The sequence below is a fragment of the Rhipicephalus microplus genome, chromosome 2 (assembly GCF_043290135.1).
Source record: "Rhipicephalus microplus isolate Deutch F79 chromosome 2, USDA_Rmic, whole genome shotgun sequence".
Classification (NCBI taxonomy): domain Eukaryota; kingdom Metazoa; phylum Arthropoda; class Arachnida; order Ixodida; family Ixodidae; genus Rhipicephalus; species Rhipicephalus microplus.
In genome coordinates this window covers 292,893,761-292,919,876 of record NC_134701.1, presented here as the reverse complement: position 1 = coordinate 292,919,876, position 26,116 = coordinate 292,893,761, and the positions used below count along the sequence as shown (strand labels likewise).

Genomic DNA, 26,116 nt, shown 5'->3' with positions numbered 1-26,116 from the left:
ACCCAGCCGGTGCAGCAAGCACCATGGGCTTTTCCGCAGCGACCCTCGTTTCGGCTTCATATCGACTTCGGGAGACCATTTCTAGGACATACATTCTTGGTTATAGTAGACGCCTTCTCCAAATGGCTACAAGCCTTTCTTGTGCCTACTACATCTGCAGGCGTGACCATTTGGGCTTTGCGAATGGCCTAGGATTCGCACAGTATGGCCTTCCCGACATAATAGTTTCAAACGATAGTCCTGTTTTTTACCAAGACACAATACGTTGAGTTCCTGACCCGAAATGGAATCCACTGCATGCTAGAACTGCGCGCGTTATCACCCTGCGCCCAACGTTGCCGTGGAGTGAGTGGCACAGACCGTCAAAATCAAACATAAGAAATATGGGTCAGGCAACTTTCAAGCACAGCTATTTCGATTCTTATTCCACTGCAGAATTACGCCTCATGAAATAACTGGTCGTGCACCATGCGAACTCTTGACTGGCAGAACCTTTAGGACACCAATGAATGTCTTTCACCCAAGCCTTAAGACATCGGTACTTCTAGGGCAACTTGAGCAGAAGCTGTACGCCGACAGAAGATCCCGACAGGCTCCGTCATTGCAACCAGCAGACACTTTCTATGCGCGAAACTTTCGCCAGGGAGTGCCATGGTGTGGGCTAGTGTTGTGAACGTTCCTCCGCCGTCAGCCCATGTCAGCCTTGATGACGGGTGTATATGACACAGATACGACGACCATTTGCGTATAGCGCACACAGCACCACCGGCGTGGTGACACAGACGTGGTGCACCGTGCTAGCTCTATGGCTATACCTCAACAGGAGCAGCCTGCTTCCTCTGCATCAACTGTTCCCGGTGTGCGGAAGCAAGAGGTTCCCGAGCCACCTGGAAGTTCTCCTTAGAGTGTCATAGATGGTGACATTACTGCAAGCGACAGTGGTACGCCTGGTACACTAATGCTGCGACGCAGTAAAAGGTCGATAAAAGCTCTGCTTAGTTACTCCCCGTAGTTATTTCTTTTAAGAGGTGAAAAATGCTACAATGTTTGTAGCTAAAACGCAGTGCCCTCGCGTGGCTCTGTTGTTGTGTGTGTGTTGAAGTGTCACGTCTGGGTATTTGGGAAATGGGACGCTGAAAAAATAACGACTCAGTTCGTTCTGGTGTCTCGTAGTGCTGTGTTTTACTTGGCTACCGAGCTATTGATGGCATCCTTCTACTATTAGTCCGCCGGCTATCTTTAGCGGTATGAATACTATGAAGCTTACCTATTTGTTATGCACCGAAGCATGTCTGGTGATCAGCATAGTCTTGCATGGCTGCTGTTTTGGTCTTAATTATGAGAGCACTCATCGAACAGGCACTGAAGGAAGCTCTTTTTTCCGGTGTTCGTTGTCTCTTTAACCCCGCGGCAGCCCTCGGTAATAAAAGACACGTTGGACTTTCTCGTTTATTTTGACCTCATCAGTCCGTATTGGTGCTGAAAAGCTCATCTGTCGAGACCGTAATGATCAGGGCAGTGATGTCCCCTGATGTATCGTTTCTCGCAGAAACCAGGAGCAAGGCGCAACACGGTTGTTCTTCAGTTCAATGGTCAATCAAGCACCGTCCAATACCAGGTAAGCCATCTTAAAGCGAAGCCTTCTATGTTTCACTGATTCGTCCGTGAGCGCTGAAAATGGCGCTCATGGAGGTTTCAACTTTGAACTTCACTTTCCAACACAAATTTTTTTGGAGTAGCCCAGGTAAAAAGCTGTCAACAACAGCTTGAATGAACCTGAGGGACCTTATAAGCAGCAACTAATAGTCACATAAAAAAGCGATAATAATAACCTGATTATAGCTGAGCATACTTATAGCTTTACAAAAAAAATCAAGGCAGTCAAGCCTAGAGGAAGGGCGGAGCTTTTTCTTCGGTTCTTTCTATTTGTGATTGCCGCTTTCTTCTCCTTTCAATTGTCATACGTGTCGTCGTGTTTTCCTAGCCAGTAATGTCCGCACTTTGTATGATAATCAAGGCGCTTGAAGGAATAGAATAGAATACTTCGGCGCGAGCCTCATTTGCTGGCTATGCCTGCCTTGCGTCAAGTGGCGACGACCGCATGCGACAGCCCGAGCGCCTTCACACTTGAAAAAAATGTCGTCTTGTGTGAAAGAAACCGCATCTTTTCCCTGCCACGCAAATGCGAAACATTCTCTTTCCTCGCACATACAATGTTCGTGTTCTCATGCAGGAGGTGATGAAGCGCCTCGTAAATCGCTACATTCATCGTGCCAAGAAACAGCTTCGCCAAGATGGCGTCAACGAGGATGACTTGCTTGAAATCAAGCAGGATATCTCCAGTCTCAGGTAAGAATGCATGGTGGCATCCTCCTGGTGGTGAAAGGCTATGGCGCACATCCTTCTCGGAAATGAAATTTTGTCGCGGTTGTCCATGCTAATTTCGAAGTGAGGGGTGCCAATCTGAGGCTCGTGTTCCACAACCTAACGATGTGCAACCTATATAATGATGCCCTGCCCAAGGAAAGCGTAAGGACGTTGTTTGCTATCTTTCACTCAAGTGTGGTATCTATGTGCTGTAAATGCAAAAACATTAAAGTGGACGAAAACCTAGCTTGCCGCTGGTTGGTACCATGGAGGTAACGCGTTCTACCAAATAAACTACAACGGTGGTCCCTTATCACGTGCGTCATTTTAACCTGAGGGTGTAGGCGGTGGCAAAACAATATAGTCCATACGTGTCGTGCACACACATACAAAACATCAATGTGCATTAGGCGAAAAAAAAAACATGAGAAAATGCAAGAATTTCATTATTTCTCATCATCCGCAACAATGTTGGCATACCTCCGTAAGAGACACTCATCGTGAATATCTTAGAAAGTGTATGCTTGTATAGGCTCGCGCACGTGTCGGAATTTTTGTATTCGTACCTGATCTTGCGTGTGCGTCTGTGTCCTTACGTTTGCCTGCATACATGAGCACATGTTCTGCGGTGTAGGACATATGCACCGGTGACCTCCAAAATAAACCCTGTTGTGGTGTTCCCGTTTTGATCCTTTTGTGCTGTTTTGGATGCGCTACACCCCATGCGCACCAGTGGTAAGCAATCACGCATCGGCCTGAAACATCATAAAAACAGCTTAGATGAAATGTACTTTATGTCGTTAACTAGTGTTAAGACCATGTGTATTAATTATTAGAATTCAAACGCAACCGTTGAAAATTGTATTGCAGGCCATCGTATGCATTAAAATTTTGTCTCTTGGGACTATGCAGCGGTTCAATATCATGAAACAGCTTAGCCTTTCTGGCCTTTTATGGTGCAAGGTGAATTAACATGCTATTCAATAAAGAAAGCACTACTGTCTCGTTTTGACGTTATGTAAAGCATTATTACTGAAAGGGACAAGGAGTTGTATGACATGCACGATTCGCAGCCGAGAATTCCGCGCTGGAACCTCGCGCTGACGTGCTATGCAGTGAAAATTAGGCAAAGGCAGGCTTCCTGCTACCTTGTGCTTGTTCAGTCGGAAATGTTTTTCTCTCCCTCAAAACAAAAGCTGCTTCTCTGAAAATTTCTGCATGTTGTACTAAGAAACCATTCTATGCAACAATGTAGAAGGCATATTTTACAGCGAAAGCTGTTACGAGATCACAACTTGGGTCACGTGTGCCGTAGTCGGCCGCCGCTGCCGCCGCCGCCGGTGTCCGTAACACTATCGCACGAAATAAGAAAAAAAAACTTAGTAAATAAAGACACCAACGACACAGTGGGACGCGAACCCGAGTCCTCTGCGTGCCAGTCCAGTATTCTACCGCAGAGTCCCACCGGCGCTTGAAACTTCGTTGCCATAGGCAGGCTCGATGTCGGGAAATTAACCGCCTTAATATGAGTATTAAAGCGTTTTAGAACAGCACGGAACAATCAGGCGTCACACAATGTGAATTGCGTGAAGAGTGGATCTTCCAGTGCTCCAACCCATTGCGAAACTTGTTCTTGTTTATTTAGTAACTGTGGCACATACCCACTTCAGGCATAATTCTTTATTGTCATCCACGCACTGCATCAAAAATTTGCACAAAACTCTTTGCAAATGTGTAGCAAACCCCACGCTTCTCCGAAGAATGACAAAGGATAGCATATGAATGCCAGCCTACTATACAAAAATAATTGTTTATGACGTAGTGGGTACCCTCCAAGTATGCTTGCAGCAGTTACCCAAAAAATGTTTAGAAAATAGTTTGGAAGGCCACTCTTCCAGCTTTCGCTGTGACTTTGCTGCGCGTTCCACGCAGGGCTGTCGTTTTTTTTTACTTGGACCGCTACATCGCGAAAATCAAGCCGCAACATTAGTCAAAATGCTACGTTTCCTTTTCCAAAACGTGACACATTATTTTGCCATATTCGTGCATCATTTGCTCCCTAGGCATTTTAATATTATAACATAGAAACATATAAAGCAGAAAATGTAAATACAGTACTGAGAACCCCCCCCCCCCCCCGCTAAAAAGATTGTTCAAAGTCTGGGCACCTAAGTGAAACTCTGTCGCGCTAAATTATTTATATAAAATTACTTGTGAGCAAACGAGCAATGTTTTCCTTAAGCTTAAGGGGTCTAATTTTTCAAGGCTATGCTAGGTCACTCTTTTTCTTTTCAACTTTCTTTTTTTTTTTGCTTGGGGAAAAGCTGAAGTATGCTGCATGTTTAGCACTCTTCATTAAAAGCACACTTTTTTTTCTGCCAGTAATATATTTACATTTCCTGCTTTATATGCTCCTATATCAAATTCATAAATTACTTCAGGAGCGAATGAAGCAAGAACATTGCTAGAATGTTGTGACAAAGTTGGGAAAAATAGCGATTTGGTTCATATTGTGGCTTAATTTTCGCCATGTATACAGCGTGTTTCAAGAAATGTGTCCAGTATTCTTTAAAAATTACAGAAAGGGGGTATCTGCGTGCTACTTGCGGCGTCGCTTTCCTGTGTTAGAAGGCATCTTCGGATGCGTACGAACATTTGCGGCAGTAATTATAGAAATTAAGACAAATAACTTTTTAAGCAGAGGAAATAGCCGGTCGAGCCAAATGGGTGAATTCAAGACCTTTCTACGAATAGTCCATAGCCACTTTGAAATTTTGGAAAGGCGGCCACTGGTAATCACCGCGAAGCGATGCAATGAGCCTAATTTAGGAGGAGAAATTAAAAACTGACGCACCAATCAGCGCATCTACCATTCACTTTGACAGCGCCCTTGGTGACGACACTGTTTTTTTCGCTGTTATCAACCGTCAATTTAGACCCTTCGCTTCGAGGCCGCTTATCGACGCTCGCTTATTCTTCTCCCCCAATGCGAGGGAAACAGTGTCGTCATAAAGGGTGTTGTCGAATTGGATGGTAGATGCGCTGTTTGGTGTGTCGGTTTTGGTTTCGCCAGCTAAATTGGCCAGAGTGCATCGCTCCGCGGTGATAACAAGTGGCCGCTTTTCCGAAATTTCAAAGTGGCTATGGGCTACTAGTAGGAAGAGCTTGAATTCGCCCATTTGACTCGACCGGCTATCACCACTGTTTAAAACGTTGTGTGAATTTCTATAATTACTGCCGTAATTATTGCTTTTGCGCATTCTAAGATGCCTTCTAACACAGGAAAGCAACGCCGCAAGTAGCACACTGATACCTCCTTTTTGTATTTTTTAAAGAGTATTGGACACATTTCTTGAAACAACCTGTATATATAATAGTCCAAGTAAAAATACGGCTCATATGTCGTTGCGTAGTATGGTTTGTTAGTATGACATGCACAAGATTTCAAACTACTTTTTGCCAGCGGGCGGCTGACATACCCTTCTACGCACTGACAGCACCTCTTATTCGATGCCATCCATGGCAGATGCGCCCGATCCAGCCGTGCACTGCCCTCTACTCCTTTCCTGCTCTTCCCCATCGCCTATCCTACTCGTGTACTTTGCGGTCGGGAGGGAGAGGACCCATCATGCAGTGCCTCACGACGGAAATCATATGGAGTAAACCAGTCTTGGAATCCCAGTAATCACAACGTTGGCGGTCACGCTGGCTCTGTAAAATATACGGCGTTTTGAGATAGCGTGTCGTCGTTTGTGGTGCTATGCGGGTAATCAACGAGGAAGCATCCCTGCAACGCTACTGCATGCGCTGACTTTATCAGCGATTTGATTCAGCGCCGGCATTGCTCCTAGCCACAAACGAGGAGCACGAAAGAACAAATCTGACAGACATACGATAATGGAGTTGGAAACACGGATACCGCATCTCCGGGGGAAATCACTCGAAAGCCCGCGTGACGCAAGCAGCGCTACTGCCCCTTACGTAGCGTCGCATCACGACCACTCCCTGAACTAAGGCGGACCGACGGCTGCCGTTGAGAAGCGCATGTTTCCACTGGCATTCAAAGAAATAAAAGAAGCGTGCACACGGACATGGACACCAAAACAAGAAAATGCACACAACAAAGGCGACCTTGGCAACTAAAGTTTATTCGAAATAAAAGTAGGTACATATATATCACTTCTGTCACATGACCTGGCATGTGAAACAGCCAAACACACACACACACACACACACACACACACACACACACACACACACACACACACACACACACACACACACACACACACACACACACACACACACACACACACACACACACACAAACTGGGTCTATGAAACACGGGCCTCAGATCAGATCCTCGTAGTTCCGATGAGGTATGAAAATTCTTTTCTGTTAACGTGATGGAGGGTGGGCTTACGCACTTCTTCCCACTTCTCGTAATGTACAACGCCTCTATCAGCTCTCTGGTGGTCCGATCTGGGTGTTTAGATAAAACAATAGCACCATAAAAATAGCCCTTATTCGGTTAAAGGATAAACCAATACCAGCTCGCCTAATTATCCGTGCTACTGGAATAAAAGAGGCGCTGGTACTGCACTCTCAACGTGAACAGACTGTGCGGAAAGTGGCGTATTCTCTTACACCAACGTCTCGTTTGGTTGCGTGACATTGGATCCAAAGGGTCAGCCTCACTTAGTAGAACATTGAAATTTGTTGCTATCGTATTCATTGCTTCATCCTTGCGGCGACAGTGTTATTTTGTTCTCTCTTTTTCTTCGGGTGTTTTTTATTTCTGTTTTCCTGCATTTTATGTACCTATTTTTTCTATTTTTTTTTCTTTCGCTTGCTTCCTTTTTCTCGCTGTATCTGTTTTATAACTAATAACGTAGCGCATAAAACTCAAACGCCTTTGTCTCAGTTTTTACGCGTTGTACGTTATTAGTTATGTATTACCAACACGCCCAACTTCATACCCTAGTCATCTCTTTTTTTATCTTCCTTTTCACATGTATACCACTTGCTCCGCTTCCACGAGCAGAGCTTTCGTTCGTACATCTAAGGGGGTATTTCCAATGCGTGTGGCTGATATTTTTCTGTGGAGTTTAGCACGACTCAGCGGCGCAAGTTACCGTAGCTTAAAACCTTCGTTGACTCATCTTCACATCTTATATATATATATATATATATATATATATATATATATATATATATATATATATATATATATATATATATATATATATATATATATATATATATATATATATATATATATATATATATATATCAAATCTTGACGTGCCAAATTCTTTTAAGAGATGATGCATATGCGAAATACGAGAAGGGCGTTCTTTCGAATGGCAGCATTAGGTGGCATTTTCTTCAACAAGCCGTAACGCCTCCCCAACCGTCTTTCCGGCCATAACGGGACTGAATTTCCTGACTGCGGCCCCTGAGGGGAGCTTGAGACCCCTACGTTACACTGATTACGGTGAACTACCGACTGCAACCCTAACTTTCCGTGTGTTGCAGGTTCGAACTCCGTGAAGATCGCAAGCGCGAGGCAGCGCACAATGTGCGTCAGCTGGACACGCTAAGGCGGGACATCTTCAAGGGCGTGCCGGCCGGGCCCGATGCTCCGACCGCGCCGCAGCCGTGCTCCTCGTATGGACTGCTGTCGCCCGAAGAAGTGGAGCAGCTGCGCATGCAGGTATACTCTCTCTTTGATGCCAACCGTTGACCGCGGCAGCCGGTTACGTCCGCGACCACGAAAATCTGTCGTGGCCGGGTCACCGACCACGCACCTTATGACGTCCGTCCACGCGCTCCATGGGTTACTGTAAACATGCGTTTATCATCTGCAACGTATGAACCGCGAATATGGCTTGGATGCAAAACAGCCATTTGGGTGGCACTCGAAGCCAAAACTGTCCAAAATGGGAGCAACGGGTGCTTTTAGTCTTTGAGACCAACTGTTGCTCCCCAAAAACAACAATGGAGCAAGATGGCCGACATGTCCAAAAACGGTGGAGCAATCGTATTAGTTTTAGGTTCGTAAGAAAATAACGGTAAGAGAAACGGAAGTAATTGGTCTCATCCCGCAATGTTACTCCCCTAAGGACACCGCAGACAAAAATATATACGCCCACAATATTCTAGGGTCAATGTTTTCTGTGCTGAACTGCACCAAATTAAAACATTTTAGCATTTTAGCGGAGTACACCACCAACGCCACACCGACATGGAAACGACAGAGATCGAAGCGTCATTTACATGTCAGCTCAGCAGACTTCAGCCTATATTAGCCTAAAAGACGTGGTAACAGGACACAGAACACCTCTCCGAGTCGTGTAGCTGCATCAGGAACGGTACGAAGTGGTCAGAGTCGGCTTCGTGCGTTTGGCAACTGGCCACGTTGTGGACCGCCGGTAGAAACGTTGTACATGTTGTTAGCGACAGCATGTCACGCGTTCACTCCCCGTCGAAGGATGTTGAAGATAAAGAAGTGGGGCATGTGGGGAGGCGCGACGGACGTAGAGAAATAGAAGATGGAAGTAAGGAGGCGGAGCTATTCGCAATGTTCATGGACACGGTCGCGCCACCTAGCGGAATCCAGGAGCATCCTTTCAAGGATGATCAGTAGGCAGACGCTCCCAATGCTGCCTTGTTCGGCGGTGCTAGCCGCTGTGTTAACTCGTTTGCAAGAAACGAACACAAACCACTTTGTTTGTTTTGTGATTCGGTGAATATACCGGACCGTCCGTGACACAATAAATTTGATTTCTTCTTGCGAGACATAAAGTTTTCGTGAAAATACGTGGCAACTCACGCTCTAGATTATAGCCCGCAAAGTACACATATCAGCTTCACGAGGTTTTCTGCAGCCACTTTGGATAATTAAATGTTATCGCCTAGCCACTCCAGTTAAAACTCGCCTTGTTTTACGGACGTATGGCATTCGTCAGTGCTTTTATAGTGCATGAATTCCATGGTATTCATTGTACACGGAAAGTAGCACAGGCTCGCGATTTGCGTTTCTAAACCTTTGCCTATGCTGCGCCACTTGTTTTTTTTTTTTTACGTTCGCTGATAGATCGCAGCACACTGCAATCGATTCCTTTCTTGCCGGGTATCGGAGCAAAATGATCTCCGCGCCGTCAGATAAACGTGGCGAGTGACGCCATGAGATGCTTTGTTTTGCGTGGCTTTGTCGGTGCTATCGAAGTCGTTCAGCGGAGAGAATTCCTCAGATTACTTTCAGCAGTGATGTTCAAAAAAAAATGCCGCCATATCCACGAAGTGAATGATGATGAGTGGGCGAAGCTCCGGAGGTAAACCTGGTAAACCATGAATCCTCCGTACATTTTGCCCACTCGATTTTATTGCAACGCTCCCCCTAGCGTACGTCGCCGCACTATATCGAACGATGACACGCGCCATATGTGGCATCATTCCTATTTTATAACACCTCGCAACTTTCATAATCAACTGCATGTACCGCCGTCTAGTTTATAACATCTTGCATCTTTTGGACGGACGGACGGACGGACGGACGGGCGGGCGGACGGACGGACGGACGGACGGACGGATGGATGGACGGACGGACGACGGACGAACGGACGGACGGACGGACGGACGGACGGACGGATGAATGGATGGACGGACGGACAGACGGACGGATGGACGGATGAATGGATGGACGGACGGACAGACGGACGGACGGACGGATGGATGGATGGATGGATGGATGGATGGATGGATGGATGGACGGACGGACGGACGGATGGACGGGTGGATGGACGGACGGACGGATGGACGGATGGATGGATGGACGGACGGACGGACGGACGGACGGATGGATAGACGGACGGACGGATGGACGGATGGATGGACGGACGGACGGACGGACGGACGGATGGATGGATGGATGAATGGATGGATGGATGGATGGATGGATGGATGGATGGATGGATGGACGGACGGACGGACGGACGGACGGATGGACGGATGGATATGGCTGTACCCTTTAGATCGGGCGGTGGCTAGCGTAATACTTAGAACTGAACGAGAGGTGGCTACATACAGGGGACGCACAGCCCACGCCTTAAGGAGCTTCGCTCCTAAAAAACGTCTTGACATTGAGGATTTTTCGCTGGACGTAGATGGTTGTCAACGCGCTGAGAGTGACAGCGACGATGAACGATCAGCTGCTAGCTCACAAGCAGAGAGTTGCACTTCACGTCCCGTCGTGCGTTAATGTTTCTTTAACGCTCATAAGTCACCTTCATTGCATTTATTGTATATTATCCTCTGTATAATATCCTTATTGTATAGTATCACATTAACGGGAAAGACAATTTGCGGTGTTCCATGTGAACTGCAAGTGCCGAAACTCTTCAGATTGCAGGAGCGATGTTTTTTTTTTAAGACTTGGAGGCCTTTGAATCGTTCTGCAGTTGTAAGGCTGCAAGTAATTTGGCGGCCCTGTGCTACATGTAGAGCTTTTCGTGACGCGTTTTCGTGTGCTGTTCCTAGGCGCGCCTGCACCACGAATGTATTGATGCCGTAGCTCCGTTCATTTTCGCTATGTCATCGCCTTGTATATACGTCGCCGAGTCCTCACACAGTAATAAAAGAAAGCTGTGGAGGTACCAGTACCGCCAGGAAATTCAAAGACGCCGAAGTGAGCGAGTCCACTGTTTCATTCAGTACAATTCAAGCATGCCCAGAGGCCCAAAGCAAGCGAACTTCTGATAGGCTACGGGGTTTGGGAAACCAAAATATCCTCAGACGAGGAGACTGCTCGGCGGACGTTAAATGCGTACAAACAGGAAATGCATCTGAAATAATAATAGCTCTTGATTGCTGAGAAATTAATTTTATAAGATCCAATGTAATTGCCAGGAATTATGCTAGACAAATTGGCGTGAAGTCTGGCAGTCGAATCGCAAAAGGCCAATGAAGGCAACGAGAAAAAATGCCTACTCCGGCCTTCTGAAGATTTTGCGTTGCATTCGTCGAAATTACCAAGAAAATGACTGAGATTACTTGAAAAGGGCCCTCCAGAAGATGCTTTGGAAGTAACTGAAAATTTCCTTTTGAAAAAATTTCATCGAAAATTAAGTCAACTGGCACCGAGTATACAGGGGTTGGCTATTTTAAACTCTGAAGAAACACGTGAAGGTCCGATAACCGAGACTCGGCGAAAATGACTTGGAGTCTTCAATAACAAGGCCATGGGTGCTTAAAGAAAGAATCTGGAGATTTGATGAAAAATGTCTTAGAACGGGAGGGGGGCGCATCGTAGAGCTTTAAAAATGTTTGCACGGTATGCTGTCAAAATCTTGCATCAAGTAGAATGATTCGATCTTTGAAATAAAGCAAGCTATTCGCAACACACCTAGGTAGCCCGAGACCCAGCCGCAGAGCTTGCCTTTCTAGCAATATTAGAGGTCTTAATTTGTACTCAGCACTTCCGGGAAGAAGCACGCAACCAAATTCCAGAATAGGGCGTACGTAAAGTGTGTACATTACAAGAAACGTATCTCTAAGCATCCCTTAATTCTTATTGCAAAACTGGCGTAACAATCCTAAGGCGCTTTCTGCTTTACGGGTGTTTGATTTTATTTGTTGCTGCCAACTGAAATTGTCCGTGTAAGCAATGCCTAGATATTTTAGTGCGGTTACTTGTGGAATACGATCACTTCGTTAATGCAGCGAAAGAAATACGGGGACGGATACAGGGAATACAGGAAGAGCCCAATTGCTAACATTAAGCCAGAAAGAGAGTCCGCCAAGCCGTACCTCAAGCTCACTGAATTAAGACTGTAAGATTTGATACAAAGTGTTGATATTTCGGGATGCCGATAAAAAGCAATATCATCGGCGTAGACGTAAAGAGGAAGATTTTTATGAATTAAAATTTATGATAATAAGATAATAAACAAAGGAGGTGACAGAACTGATCCTTGCGGAACAACTCTTGTTTGTTTATATGAGGCAGAAGTAATTTCCTCGTGGCAAAAAAAAAAAAGAATTGTCTCTCGAAGAGAAACTCTTCAACCTAAGATATAATTTTAATGGGCACAATACAGCTCAATAATATAGAAAGCAATAAACTGTGCTCAACACTATCGTAGGCTTTTACAATATCTAATGTGATTAACGCAGAAAGCTCACCAGATACTTTTGCAAGGTGAATTCGGCTTTCTGATTGAACATGAGCCGACCATGTAGAGCCCCCCTGTCTAAATCCTATTTGTATTGGCGAAAAACTGCCCTGACGAAAGATAAATTCAATGTGCCTGTTATGAAGAATTTTTAAAATTATTTTAGCCAAGTTTGAAGTAAGCGAAATCAGCGAAATGTTATCCAGGACATATCCGAGGCTTAGATTTTTTTTCAGCCACACAACTTAAGCAATTTTTCATGCGCTTGCAATCCAAGTGTGCTGTAAGGAACAGTTAACAATATTGAAAAGCTCATCGGGATATGAATTTAACATTAGTTTAATCATAGAGTTTGTAATCCGATCGGGACCGGGAGTCCCTCGACTTACAGTTACTACATCTGCCAGTTCTGTCATAGTGACTTCCCGGAAGTCTGATGTTGATCTTTGAATGCCATAGGTCCCAAGCACGTCGAAGCAAAACGCGCTTCAAGTCCTTTCGCTATGCCATTTAACTAATTGGGCGCCTCGTTAAGAGAGCGCTACAGAGTGCGAATGCGTTGATACTTGCAACGATTTTCTGTTCCGAAAAAATTAGTCCAGAACAGATGTTTTATCAGGTTTCGATAAGCGCGAATACAAGTCATATTTGTGTTTATTCTTACCTTTTGCGACTGTATAAGCTTAAACAGTGCTTCTGAGAACTGGCTAACCTCCCGGTCGTTCCTCATTTATTCCTCCTCCTCTTTAAACAGTGCTGCGTGGAATTATAGTCAAAACAATTTTTCGTGTTATGGTTGTAGCGTAAACGTTTCCAAGCAGATTTACATCGCCTATAATCAAGCGTACCATCTTCCAAGCAGAACTCAATTGACGGTGTGCCGCCAGACTTAACAGAAAAAGCTCTGCTGGCTGAGAGGAAGAAGACGAAGTTCTTCCTGAATGGAACGCCGGTTTCAGTCTCTGTTATTTTTTCTCGTTTTTCATCGGTGCTTGTGGAAGACGCCGTTCTTCTGCCTGCGCAAATGGACGTGGAATCACCAGGGCCTCCATCCATACCTTCCACGTCGTCTGTGGCCACCCTAAGAAAGCGTTCGGCCACCCAAGTGACGTCGACAGTGAGGAAATGCTGATATACTCTACGGCCAGTGATGAGAGCACCGATGAAAGTGACTTTGTGCCCGTGGCAAGACGCAAGGCGAAGAGGAGGCTACTTACGGCATCTCCTTTCCAAAGTAAGGCCACCCCGAATATTCAAGAGCCACCGGTTCACACTATTTTGTTTGTCCCGCTGAATGCCGCTGACAGCATGAACCGACTTAATCGCCAGGTTACGTCTATGTCACTTGAGGTGCTCGTTCCGGGACAAAAAACAGACGTGAGAATCAATGGCCGCAAGAACGTTCTGGCAATAGACGTTACGCAACGTACTATTTTCGACTTATTGACCAAGGTGAATGTGCTGGGGAACATCAACGTACGTTCCTTCATACCAGATGGCAAGGACTCCAGGACAGGCGTTATCTACGACGTCGACACTTCTATCAGCGATATTGATTTTTCCATTCTAATCAAACCAGTGACGGAAGCTACTATAATCTTGCAAGCCCACCGTCTCGGGAACTCACGATGCGTGAAACTAGTTTTCAAGGGTGACAGTCTCCCAACTCAAGTAACAGTTGGTCATTTTCGACACACAGTACGGCCGTTCGTGCCGAAACCTCTTCAGTGTCGGAAGTGCTGCAAAATAGGACGCGTGAGTGCTGTTTGCACAAGTTCTTCTGTGTGCTCCCGATGCTCGGAGTAGCACAACACAGAAGCCTATCAAGCAGAACATCGCAAATGCGGCAATTGCTAAGGTCCTCACGAGGCGTCATCAAAGCAGTGCCCACATGTGAAGAAGGAGATGCAAGTGCTGATGCAGATGGCCAGAGACGGTTCCACCCACAGGGAGGCTGCTGCCAAAGTGCGAAGTCGGCGTTCGCGCCATAGGAAAACTCCTTGGACATCCTCTGCCAAGGCCTGGGATACACCGCTACCCTATATCACGCACTCACCACCACAACCATCAACAAGTGCCAACAACAAGCATCCTCAGAAAGACGCAAGAAACATTGACCCTGACGCGTGGCCAGCGCTGCCGTCAGTGACACCGCCAGTAGAGCCGCAGCATCGCCCGCTGAAAGCTACTTCAGAGCGAGTAAGTCGTGACAGTCAAGATAACGAAATAATAGACGTGATTAAGACCCTCGTGAAGACAATTCGAGTACTCCTGAATAATATGCAGACTCCAGCTCCCCACAGCGCTCTTCAAATATAGGACGCTTTGAATCCGGTGCTATCAAATCTAGAGAAGCACGATGGCTCTTTCTCTGCAGCCCTTCCGTAAACAAGTAAAAGAGGCATCAAAGAGGCAGGTCTTAAACCCCGCATTTCGGATTTTCGACCATATGTTTTCAAGAACCAGTTTCCAATTATCGTAATTTCTGAACCACGTCTTCACAATGCTATACGACTTTCTAAATACGAGGCTTTCAGATCTTCAACCCGTAACAAAAACAGTAAGGTCATTGTTTACATTAGGTGCGAACTTACATATATTTAGCATCCAGTAACACCGGACGACAGCAACCAATACGTGTGCCTGACAGTTAAGCGTAAGTACGTGAACTTCACGCTAGTGGCAGTATATATTTCGCCTTCAGGGCGCTTCGAACCAGCAAGATTAAGTGCCATTATATCAGTGATACCTGGGCCATGGATTATTACTGGTGATTTTAACGCTCATCACCCGCTGTGGGGAAGCCAGAAGATGGACCGTCGGGGAAAAAATGTGTCTTCCTTTGCATCTGACCACCATCTATATTGTTTGAATGACGGCACTCCCACGTTTTTACGGGGTCTGACATATAGTAGCTGTCTCGACCTAACTTTTGTGTCAAGTAGCCTAAGTACCAAGGTGCAGTGGTTTGCGGACAATGAAACGCATGGCAGTGACCACATCCCCACCTCTATTAAGATCAAGGAGCTAAGCAAGTCGCAGATCGCGTCCGCTTCAAGGATAGACTGGTCAAAGTACAGATAATCCACAGAAAAGCAATGCGAGAGAAACCAAGCAGGTTCTCTTGAAAGCCTAGAAGGTATAATGAAGGCCGCTATCCAAGAGGCAACGTTTAATTGTGGACCTCTGACAGATTTTTGCAAATATGAGGTGGAGTTGGAGCGACTTCGAGCAATCCGTCGTCGCGCCGAACGATGTTATAGGCGTACAAAATCCATCTACGACTTGAGGGTGGTAAGACGTCTACAAAAGAATATTCAACGTCGAATCAATGCACTACAGTCGCTACGATGGAAGTCACTATGCGAGTCGCTCGATCCCCACAAACCTCTTTCGCAAATATGGAGAATAATCCGCAACCTACGAAAATTGCCACAACAGCATCGCCCGTTCAAATGCCTTGCTCTCCACCTAAGCCGACGGCAAATCGATGTAGCAGAAGACTTATGTGCCAGGGTTGCAAACAAGGAGTCCGGGATCAACATGAGTAACCTACGAAACTCGCCGGTGTCCAGTGACACTCGGATGGACAATATGTTTTCTCTAGAAGAGCTTCAGGCAGCATTGGCAGCATGCAAGCGCTCGTCATCTCCTGGACCCGATGGAGCCACTTACATGGCCCTTGCTAAGCTAGGACAAATAGCTCGGCGTTCCCTTCTAGCTGTATACAATGACTCATGGAGCAACGGTTTGGTTCCTCTTTCGTGGAAGTGCAGCCGCCTTGTGCCCCTGCTCAAACTAGGCAAATCGCCTCTGGACATGGCCTCCTATTGCCCCATCGTGCTTGCCAGCTGTTTTGGAAAGGTGATGGAGAGAATGGTGCTGACTCGCCTGGAGTGGTACCTGGAACATAACAATATATACCCCGATGCTTTGACCGGCTTTCGACGTGGACGGTCTTCCATAGGCAATGTTGTTGATCTTGTCACGTCTGTATAACAGCAGAAAAGCCTAAAGAGATTATCAGCGGCACTTTTCTTGGATATTAAGGCTGCATATGACAGTGTACTACATAAAAACATCCTGGACGCTTTGGGCAGCATTGGATTGAGAGGCCGCGTTTACCAATGGATCTACAGCTATTTGAAGGACAGAACCTTCTTCGTTCAGACAGAAGATGGTGCAACAAGGCACCATCATACTTATCGCGGCGTACCTCAAGGTGGGGTCCTAAGCCCCACACTTTTCAACCTTGCGCTCATCGGCCTCGTTGACGTCCTGCCACACTCCGTACATCTGTCGATATGCGCGGACGACATCTGCATCTGGGCATCAGGGGTCACGCGTCTACACGTACGAGCCAGGCTTCAGACAGCGCCTACACTGACGTCAAACTACGTTCAAGGACAAGGACTGGAGCTGTCATCTGAGAAATGCTCACTGGTAGCGTTTACGCGCAAGACAATGACGCCATACCGCATCAGAATTAATGGACACACGATCAGCTATCAAAAGACCCACCGTTTCCTGGGAGTAATAATAGATCGTGACTTGTCTTGGAGCCCTCATGTATCGCTCACATGAAGAAGAAACTGACAATGATCACCCACGTCTAAAGGTTTCTTGCAGGAAAATCATGGGGTGCATCGGTACGAGCCATGCTTCAGCTGTATGCTGCACTTTCACTTGGCTTCATGCGCTACAGCCTACTTGTGCTTGGCAAGGCCCGCATATCAAACGTACGCGTCCTCCAGTCATTACAAGCTCAAGCACTGAGAACATGCCTCGGGCTTCCGAGATGCGCATCCTCAGCAGCGACTGTCGCAATCGCTCATGAACACCCTATCACAGCCTACATTCGTGTCGATGCTTTAAGAACGCACATAAGACATGCCACCCGTATTCAATCGCATCACCTCCCTTCCAACTTCCAGGCCACGCTCTGCGTTCTGCTCTATTATTGCTCCACATCGCACGGTGATTCCCACGAACTTCACGCACGCAGCAAGACTGTCGTTACCATTGTGGTGTATACATCCACTGGAAGCCCTGATAACCATCCCCGGAATGCAAAAGAAGAAAAAGTTGTCAAATTTGGCCCTAAAACAAACAACATTTTCTGTTTCTGTATGAAAAACACAGTGAACGCGTTCACATTTACACGGATGGGTCGGTCACTTCAACAATTTCAACAGGCGCAGTGGTAATTCCGGAGAAATCCATCACGATAAAGTTCAGGACCTCGCATCTGACATCATTCACGGCGGCAGAACTCGTCGCCATTCGTGCCGCTCTGGAGTTCTTAGTTGAAGAACCGCAGCAGACATGGCCAATCTTCTCCGACTCCAAAGCAGCCCTCCAGGGCATTGCCTCGCCATATCGTCATGAACCAAACGAACAGCTAATTACTGAAATACGACTGCTTCATCACCGGACTATAGAGAAACAGCATGACATAGCGTATCAATGGATACCAGGCCACTGCAGAATTGATGGAAACGACCGTGCAGATGAAGCAGCCCGATCTGCGCATGATGATGCCCCTTGTGCAGCTATACCATTATCAAGAACGGACGCCGCTGCAAGGCTCCGATCACTTGCACGAGAACTGGCACTCACTCAGTGGAATTCACCGGCATTCACCGACGTCCGCCTTCATAATTTGGACCCACATCTACAGCTCCGTCCTCCATCAGGAATTACCATAGCTGAGGAGACACTTTTGTGCCGTCTGTGGATCGCGGTGGCTTTTACGAATGCTTATTCGTTTCTAATCGGAATGGCCAACAGCCCGACATGTGACAACTGTGGCTGCGCAGAGACTTTCTCTCATCTTCTCTGCGAGTGTCCTCGCTTCAGTGTGCCAAGAAAAAAACTGTCGAAAATTTTAGATAGACTAGACAATCGCCAATTGTCGGAAGAAAGTGTATTAGGACACTGGCCGAGACCATCCTCTGCACGCAAGGCATTGAGAGCGTTGTTGCGCTTTCTACGGGCAAGTGGTCTTAGAGACAGACTGTAAGCAGCGTCGTGGATCGTCTGATGACCTTCTCTCCTTTTTTTTCCCTTCAACGTCTCCTTTCTCTTATCTTTTATCCCCCTTACCCCCTTCCCCAATACAGGGTATCCAGCCAGTCTTAGAACTGGCTAACCTCCCTGTCTTTCCTCTTTCAATCCTCCTCCTCCTCCTCTGCTGGCTGAACAGAGTCACTTAGACACGCTACAACTGAAGCAGCTCTTTGTTGTCCGTCAGCTTCCCTCAATGACGAACACGCAGACTTTGAAGCAGTTTGATAAATTTTATTTATTTATTTATTTTTATTTACAGAATACTGTGGTCGAAAGACCAAGCAGGGAGGCATAATAAAAAGTGATTCACAATGTAACTTAAATAAAAGAAAGTTCAAGCAAGAAAAACATGTTAAGGCAGTAGAACACAGGATAACATTTGAACAAAGTTAAATGGCAGCAAGAAATTGCAAATTGCAACCGGAGAATGCAAATCAAATACAACGTGAGACAGTCCGAGATCTTGAGTTGTACGGTTAAAAACGGAAAGATACAAAGTTATCGAAGTCAGGATTTTCATTATCACAGAATGCTTCAAAAGGTAACGCGTTCCAATCATTGATCGTCCGAGGAAAGATTGAGTTCATGAAAAGATTAGTACGTGCGAAGTAAGGTTCAAGAGTGTAGCTGTGAGTATGTCGAGTTTGTCTTGAGATTCGATTTCTTATATAAGTTTCTGGACAAATGTTAAATTTACGGAAATAAAGTGAGTGTAGAAATTTCAGCCGGGCAACAGCTCTTCGGTATTGTAAAGTAGGGATATCATTAATAGCCATGATCGTTGTTGGCGAGTCATTTCTGTGGCAGGCATTAAAGATAAAGCGAACCGCCTTTCGCTGCACCATCTCAAGCTTCTTAACATCTTTCTTTATATGTGCGTCCCAAACGACACTAGCATAATCTAACTTTGGTCTTATAAAAGCATTTTAGGCCAACATTTTGATTTCTGAGGGCGCTGTTTTTAATTTGTGTCTCAAAAAACCGAGCTTTCTAGAAGCAGATGAGCATGCTTTATTATTAGTTCTTTAAATAGTTGATGAACCGCTTGTCCGGATACCATAGGTCTCACGCGGTAGCATTATTTCATAGATCACTGGTGCATGATCGCTACTCCTCCATTATCAAACGTTTGCCACGATGAAATAACAAGCTGGCCACACGAAAAAGGCAGGTGTAATGTTGATGAGCTTCTCCCACGTAAAAAGGTTACTTGACCAGAGTTATGACCAACGAAAATTCTTACCCTGCAGCCAATTCCACAATCTTTTGCCACAGCCATCCGTTTTTAACCCCCAAGAAGTGTGATGCTATGTAAAATCCCTGCCAATAAAATTGAGTTTGGAGGAGGATTTTTGGTGGCACAGTCTACGCGATCTAGGCATCTCACTGCATTCGGAAAGTACGCATTGATCACTGTAAATATGTAGGAGTCAGGTAACAAACAATCTATTCGTTACAGTTCAAAATCCGGACAAATACGTTCAAAAGTTACACTAATATGATGATACATTTTTTATGAGCTTATGGCCAATAATCCACCTCCTCTTTCTCACCGATCCAGCCTAAAGCTTTAAAAATATTAAGGCTAAGCTTTTGGCTTACTGAGAGCCAGGACTCTTGAAGTAAAATATTAATAGGATTTGCTTGTTGTATGAGCTAAAAAATATCTGTGTGATCGAAAGATACAGAAAGGCAATTCCACTGGAAGCGTCCTGTTCGTAGTTTTTTTTTTTTTTTGGATTCAACGTTAGCAAATGGGTTGGAGACAATGGAGCACTGCGTCGCTTATGAATGATAGTTTCGAGCCTCATGTCACCAAACTACTCACTGGACCCCAAAGGGATCGGTTACTGAGAGCTGACGAGCTCTTCTGGGGGAACATCTTCACATCAATTGTTTTGCCCATTGCCCAGGTCCTCAGCTTCAGCCTGAAGCATGACAGATTGTGCAGGGGAGGAGGGAACAAGGCTGTTTAACCTGGCAGCTAGCATCTTGGTCAAACCCTCAGCAAAGGTGTTGAAAAGCCGTTCTATACTCATTGGCATAGCTATATTGATCGCTGCCGACACTGCGGAAGCGACCATCGCTTCGAGGGACCCACACTGGCGTGACGTATCAGCGACGTACCCCACTTCGCGCTCTTTAAAGAAGGATGTTGCCTCAGCCTCAGAACAACGGCATTTCTCCACGATATTTGGGATCTGTGTTTCACGCTCACGAGCAGGACAGCTATTGTCCGTGGCTGTGTGTGCTCCATCACATAGGCAACACATTGCAGTTTTCTACCTGACATTCCGATGCGGCATATAACCCACTGCATTTCGGACATCTCAATTAGGACCTACAAGCATTAGCGCTATATCGAAATCGCCAGAAGTTACGGTACTGCAGTGGTCGAGGTGTCAATTGCTCTACACGGAATAAGTAAGGCCAGGCTTTGAGCTCAGAGGGGCGTGTTAGACTGGCAAAAGTTACGATGACGCTTTCAGTAAGGACCCGCGTATCACCTACAGGGCTGGTGCATTTGTAGACAGATACCACGCCAGCCGGAGAGACCATGTTTAAGATGACTTCAGGACTAATGTTTGTAGGAATACCGCGAACAATGCCCTTCACGCAAGTAAGATGGGGAGGGGGTATAAAAACGCGAACAGCAATGAACGCAAATCTCGTGGAGGCCAGTAAGTGTGTTAAGCATTGAATATTTGAAGACCTGCATAGTATGCCAGTCTTGCCAAAACGCCTCACCTCCGAAATGTCCAGAAAATGCATGGTTATGTTTCGAAGCTCTTCTTCAAACACCTTCGTTACACTTAAGCGAATGGCTCCACCATCAGTGAGCACAAGCGTGACAGGCAAACTGGTTTCGCCATTCCAGAGGAAACACTCCAGTGGTACCGACTCAGCAGGGTGACTGGGCGACCAGGGCGAGTCCTGGTTGGGAAAGGAGACCGGTATTGATGGCTCCTGAAAATCAGGAAAAAGAAAAACTACAACAGAAAAAAACAAGAGTTATAGGTGTGGTCAATCCCCTTTCACAGTACTAGACCGAAGATCAGCGACGAATGGCGAGAAAACAGACACTACAGGAACAATGGCTTGCTTGCTTGCTTGCTTGTGCCTATGTTTGGCTCGTACCCACTACGGGGGATTGTCCATTAAATCGGCAGTTATTGTAATGGGGAAAACGAATTTGTAAATTTTGAAGAAGAATAAATAGTTATTCAGTCATCTAGGGAATATAAGAGTGAATCATCGTGAGGTGACTTACGAATAAAGCAGGTAATTAACTAATAATTGAAAGAAATAAATGAATGGTAATTTTAAACAATAAATTTCATTACTTAAAAAAGGAGAAAAATGAAATTTAACAAGCAAACCTTCTTCTGTCTCTGAGAAATTTACAAACTGATACGCAGACGCTCCTGTTGCTGTGGCCCAGGGAAGAAGCCACAAGGAAATAGATATTCTTTTAAATTTAATGTGATGTTTATTTTCTGAATATAGTATCTAATGTTTCTTCCTGTGGCTTGTGAAACGTCGTCAAATAAGAAAAAAAGTGATCGATGTTTTCTGGCTCTTGACAATAAGAGCAAAGGGGCGATGGCACCTGAGCAGACCTGTATAAATAGAAATTAAGAGGCGGAATTCGGCATCAAAATTTTGTGATGCGCACTTCTAATTTGCGAGAGGGGCACCATTTATTATTCCCAACAAAAGGAAGATGACGGTATTTTTTAACTGGTAATCTAATTTGCACGAAATCCTGGAGTAAAGAATATTTACGAAATAGGGATTCGGGAACGAAGCCAGTATTAGGTACAACGGACTTTGCAGGACCATCTAGGGACCACCGCGCGGGAATGTCAGCCATTTCATTTATATATATACCTCGGTGACCCGGCACCCACACGAACCGCACGGTACTTAAGTGCTTCGGAATTGAAGAAGCGAAAGCATTCCAATGCGAATAATTGAAAGAAGAAGCTGAGGCTATGGATCTACATACGGAAAGTAAATCAGTAACAATAACAACTGCCGAATCACTGATTGAAAGTTTATTAAGGGCCAAAATAGTTGCTCAAATCTCTGCTCCAAATATAGAGGCGTAATCGTGGAGACGTGCTGAGAATGACCAAGACAATGTCTCTGAGAAAATGTCTACCCCCTTTTCTATACACACATAGATGCACCCATAGCAATAACATTAACAAATTCCCAACTGAAGTAAATAGTTCTGTAATAAGCCTTTTAGATATCTGCTAGGTAGAAGTTTTGCATTGGAAGGGAATATATCATCAAATTCAATATGGGTTTTTGCCAATGAGTCATTTGAAACAATGCGGTGTATGCCGATGTTTAAAAGTTCTAGCTGTTCTTTAACAAACAAAATTTTAGGTCTATGCACTCTAGACCATGGCTCATTAAAAAAATGTTCTCAGTTTGAAAATGAGTGCGAACTGTGAACGTCTGATTGAAGAAGCGTAAATTTTAAAATGTGCCTTATTCGTAAGCATGCGGAATCTACAAGCTAGAGTGGGGATTCGAACTTCTTTATATAACACACTGTTCGCAGTGAATTTAAGAACCCACAGACAACTTCGTAGGGCCTTTCGTTCTAAGATAACGAGGGGATTAATCTTCTATTCTGGCCTCCCAAAATATAAAACGCAACCAAATTCTAGAATTGGGCAAACATACACACAGTAAATCATTATTACACTGTCCTTCCGTAGGCCAGTGGGGGTCGACCAAGTTTACGAATTGTTCCAATAGCACGAGTTGCCTTAGATTTAACATGTTCAATGTGGTATCGCTAAATCAGTCTCTTAACATAAAACACTCCGAAGTATTTAACACAGTCATTTTGTGGTATCACCTCTTAGCGATATAGAAGGGAAACGCGAATCGGAGAAACCAAAGGAAAAACTGTCCAAAAGCGCATGCCCAACTTCTTTTTTTCAACACCCCCCCCCCTCCCCTGTCGCCGAAACATGTGCAAAAAGCTTTAAAAAAATAGAGCAAGAAAAAAAAACAAGCAAGCCCAGAAAAAAGAAAGTCTCGCTAAATTAGGTAATCAATTCTTGGCCGACTCCCCCGAGTGGGTATGAGCCATGGATGTAAATTCATCAACACAATCATCAGCGCCTTTCGGCAGCCGCACAGCTTAGGAGTACACTTTTCATGAAGTGGGAGGGCAGAATGACAAACCTGCTTGCGCACGACAAGTGTGGCGCTCGCATAGGGAGCTATGTAGTCCTGTCAAAGTGATTATTTATTATTTCCTTCATACTATAGTACTATATAAAAATTTTAACTACAATTTGACCTTGAATAAACATCACTTGTAGTATAAGGAATTGTTTTTATGAGTTTAGTAAGAGAACACACAAAAAGCATTGTGCTGCCACCCCCCGACGTTTTTTCAGCGCAACTAGGTTCGCGCTCGCACGACTCGTCGTCGTATGGTTTGTGGTCGCGACATGGACGGGCAAGGTGGTGTGCCATGTTTTGCTCGTCAGTGTGTTTTGCGTTTATACTTGTATATTCGTCATGAAGTTTAGTGTATGCTGATATTTCGAGAGCGCAACGTTGTTGTGGATATTGGTGGTGGATGGAACCAACGCGACGTAAACACGTCTTCGGCTTCGCGTGCGTGATGGAGCATTATGCGGCGCATCTTGCGGCATTCACACCCTCGAAAGCTGCTTGACCATGATACCTCGAACTTCCTTACGTCACTATGCTGCAACCGAAACAAGTTATGATAACGTCATAGCCGCCATGGCTCCATTGCTGCGTTTGCTTCTTCAGATCACTGTATACTTCTGTGCGGCTGCTCGCGAGTCCGTGGCACGTGCGTTATATTATAAGTTATGTGCTTGGCGACACTGCTTTATCGTTTCCTGTTCGAAAGAACAGGAAATGATAAAGAAAGAACGTCACAGTTCTGTGTGCGACACGATCGAGCTTTGCATACGCTTTTGGTTCTTGAAGCTCTCCCAAACCGAAGCTGAGACATGGTTGGTAATTAAGAGCCTGTGATCAACGTTTTGTCCCACGCTGCAGCAAACGATGTTGGGTTAAACAAACTTTGAGTGCATTTTCGTTGATACGCGAAGCTGCTCGATACGAGCAGCTTGTATTCATATTTCCATTTCCGTGCGTATGTTCGGTGCCGTCCATGATGCCCGTTGTTTCTTCATGCGGGTGTTTCGAGTTAGGGGAAACAAAACTGTCTTTTTGTGCAGGTCATCGAGGGCGTGCGCGAAGAACTGAGACGTCTTGCACGAGAGCTGCACGTGCAGCACTGCCACCGGGGGCCTGCATTTCCAGCGGCCTCGCTGCCACCTGACCTCTACCAGACGCACCTATTCACGCAATTATGAGGCTCGCTGCGTGTGAATTTACATGCGTGGTGATGTCACATAGCTCCGAGACGGTACAGTTAAACCTCGATGTAACAAGCTTCAGTATTTTCGATATAAGAAGGTATTTCACTCTTCACAACTTGATCTCAATATAGATGTATTTTGAACCTCGATATAACCAAGCGTGTTTCGCCGCGATTTCGATATAGCCAAGTTCCAGACGGGATCCAGGGGGACACCGAGGCAATAAATTAAAAGTTATGTTGGGGTCATGGCGGTCGTGTATTGCTGAGTTTTTCACGAACGCTTATTCTGTACTACCGCAGTGCGTCATTGGACCGCCGGCGTTTATTTCAGGCATTGTGATGAGCGGCCACTGTGCTTTTTTAAAAACTTTTACACCGTTTTTTTATTATTACATTTTTGCCTTATATAAATAGTTCTTTGTATTGCCATATTACTGAAACAATCTTCGAAGCATTGACGTGCAATAATAATAATAATAATAATAATAATAATAATAATAATAATAATAATAATAATAATAATAATAATAATAATAATAATAATAATAATTTTGGCCACCATACTTAGCGAAAAGATTGAACTTCAGTTAACCGAACTTGCGATATAACGAGGTGAATTGCCAATTTGACTGACTTGTTTCATCGATGTTTAACGGTGTTTCGAGTACTCGCTAAGAAATCATTTGGCTGCTCTATCCAGCGTGGTTCATGACAGCGCTTGTGCGTAGATTCCTTGCACGAAGTGCGTGCGCTGTCTTGTTTACCTCGGTAGGTTGGTAGACCTAGCGTTCAATAGCTAGACGGTAACGGAACTTGCTGGTTGTGTTTGAATATCTACATACAGCGCAAAACTATTGTTGCTCAGTTTGTCCCCGTTCATGTTTCTGGCAGAGCCGGACTACAGACTATCTTCACAACAAAAGGAGGCATCACTCGGGATAGTTACCGAAGCCTTAGATTCAGCCGCTTGCAGATTTCTCTCCACTTCGAACTACTTTTCAGTGCCCACTGTCGCTTTCGTCGCATACCAATTTTCAATGTTGAAATAGTGCGTCTCAGAAGCACGGCATGAATGGGGAACGCCGCGGAATGGCTAAAACGGAGTGT

At 45.3% G+C, this 26,116-nt stretch overlaps 1 protein-coding gene across 3 annotated transcripts in view; it reads left to right on the top strand.

Moving 5' to 3' along the window:
• LOC119162586 (transient-receptor-potential-like protein) overlaps positions 1-25,255 on the top strand; it is a 94,051-nt gene extending 68,796 nt beyond the window's left edge. For all 3 annotated transcript variants that reach the window (XM_075882263.1, XM_075882262.1, XM_037414816.2), the window contains 4 exons: positions 1,550-1,618; positions 2,234-2,349; positions 7,907-8,084; positions 24,864-25,255. In XM_075882263.1, the coding sequence (XP_075738378.1) occupies positions 1,550-1,618; positions 2,234-2,349; positions 7,907-8,084; positions 24,864-25,001 (501 nt within the window). In that variant the 3' untranslated portion in view covers positions 25,002-25,255. The remainder of the gene's footprint in view (positions 1-1,549; positions 1,619-2,233; positions 2,350-7,906; positions 8,085-24,863) is intronic.
• Positions 25,256-26,116: the final 861 nt, after the last annotated feature.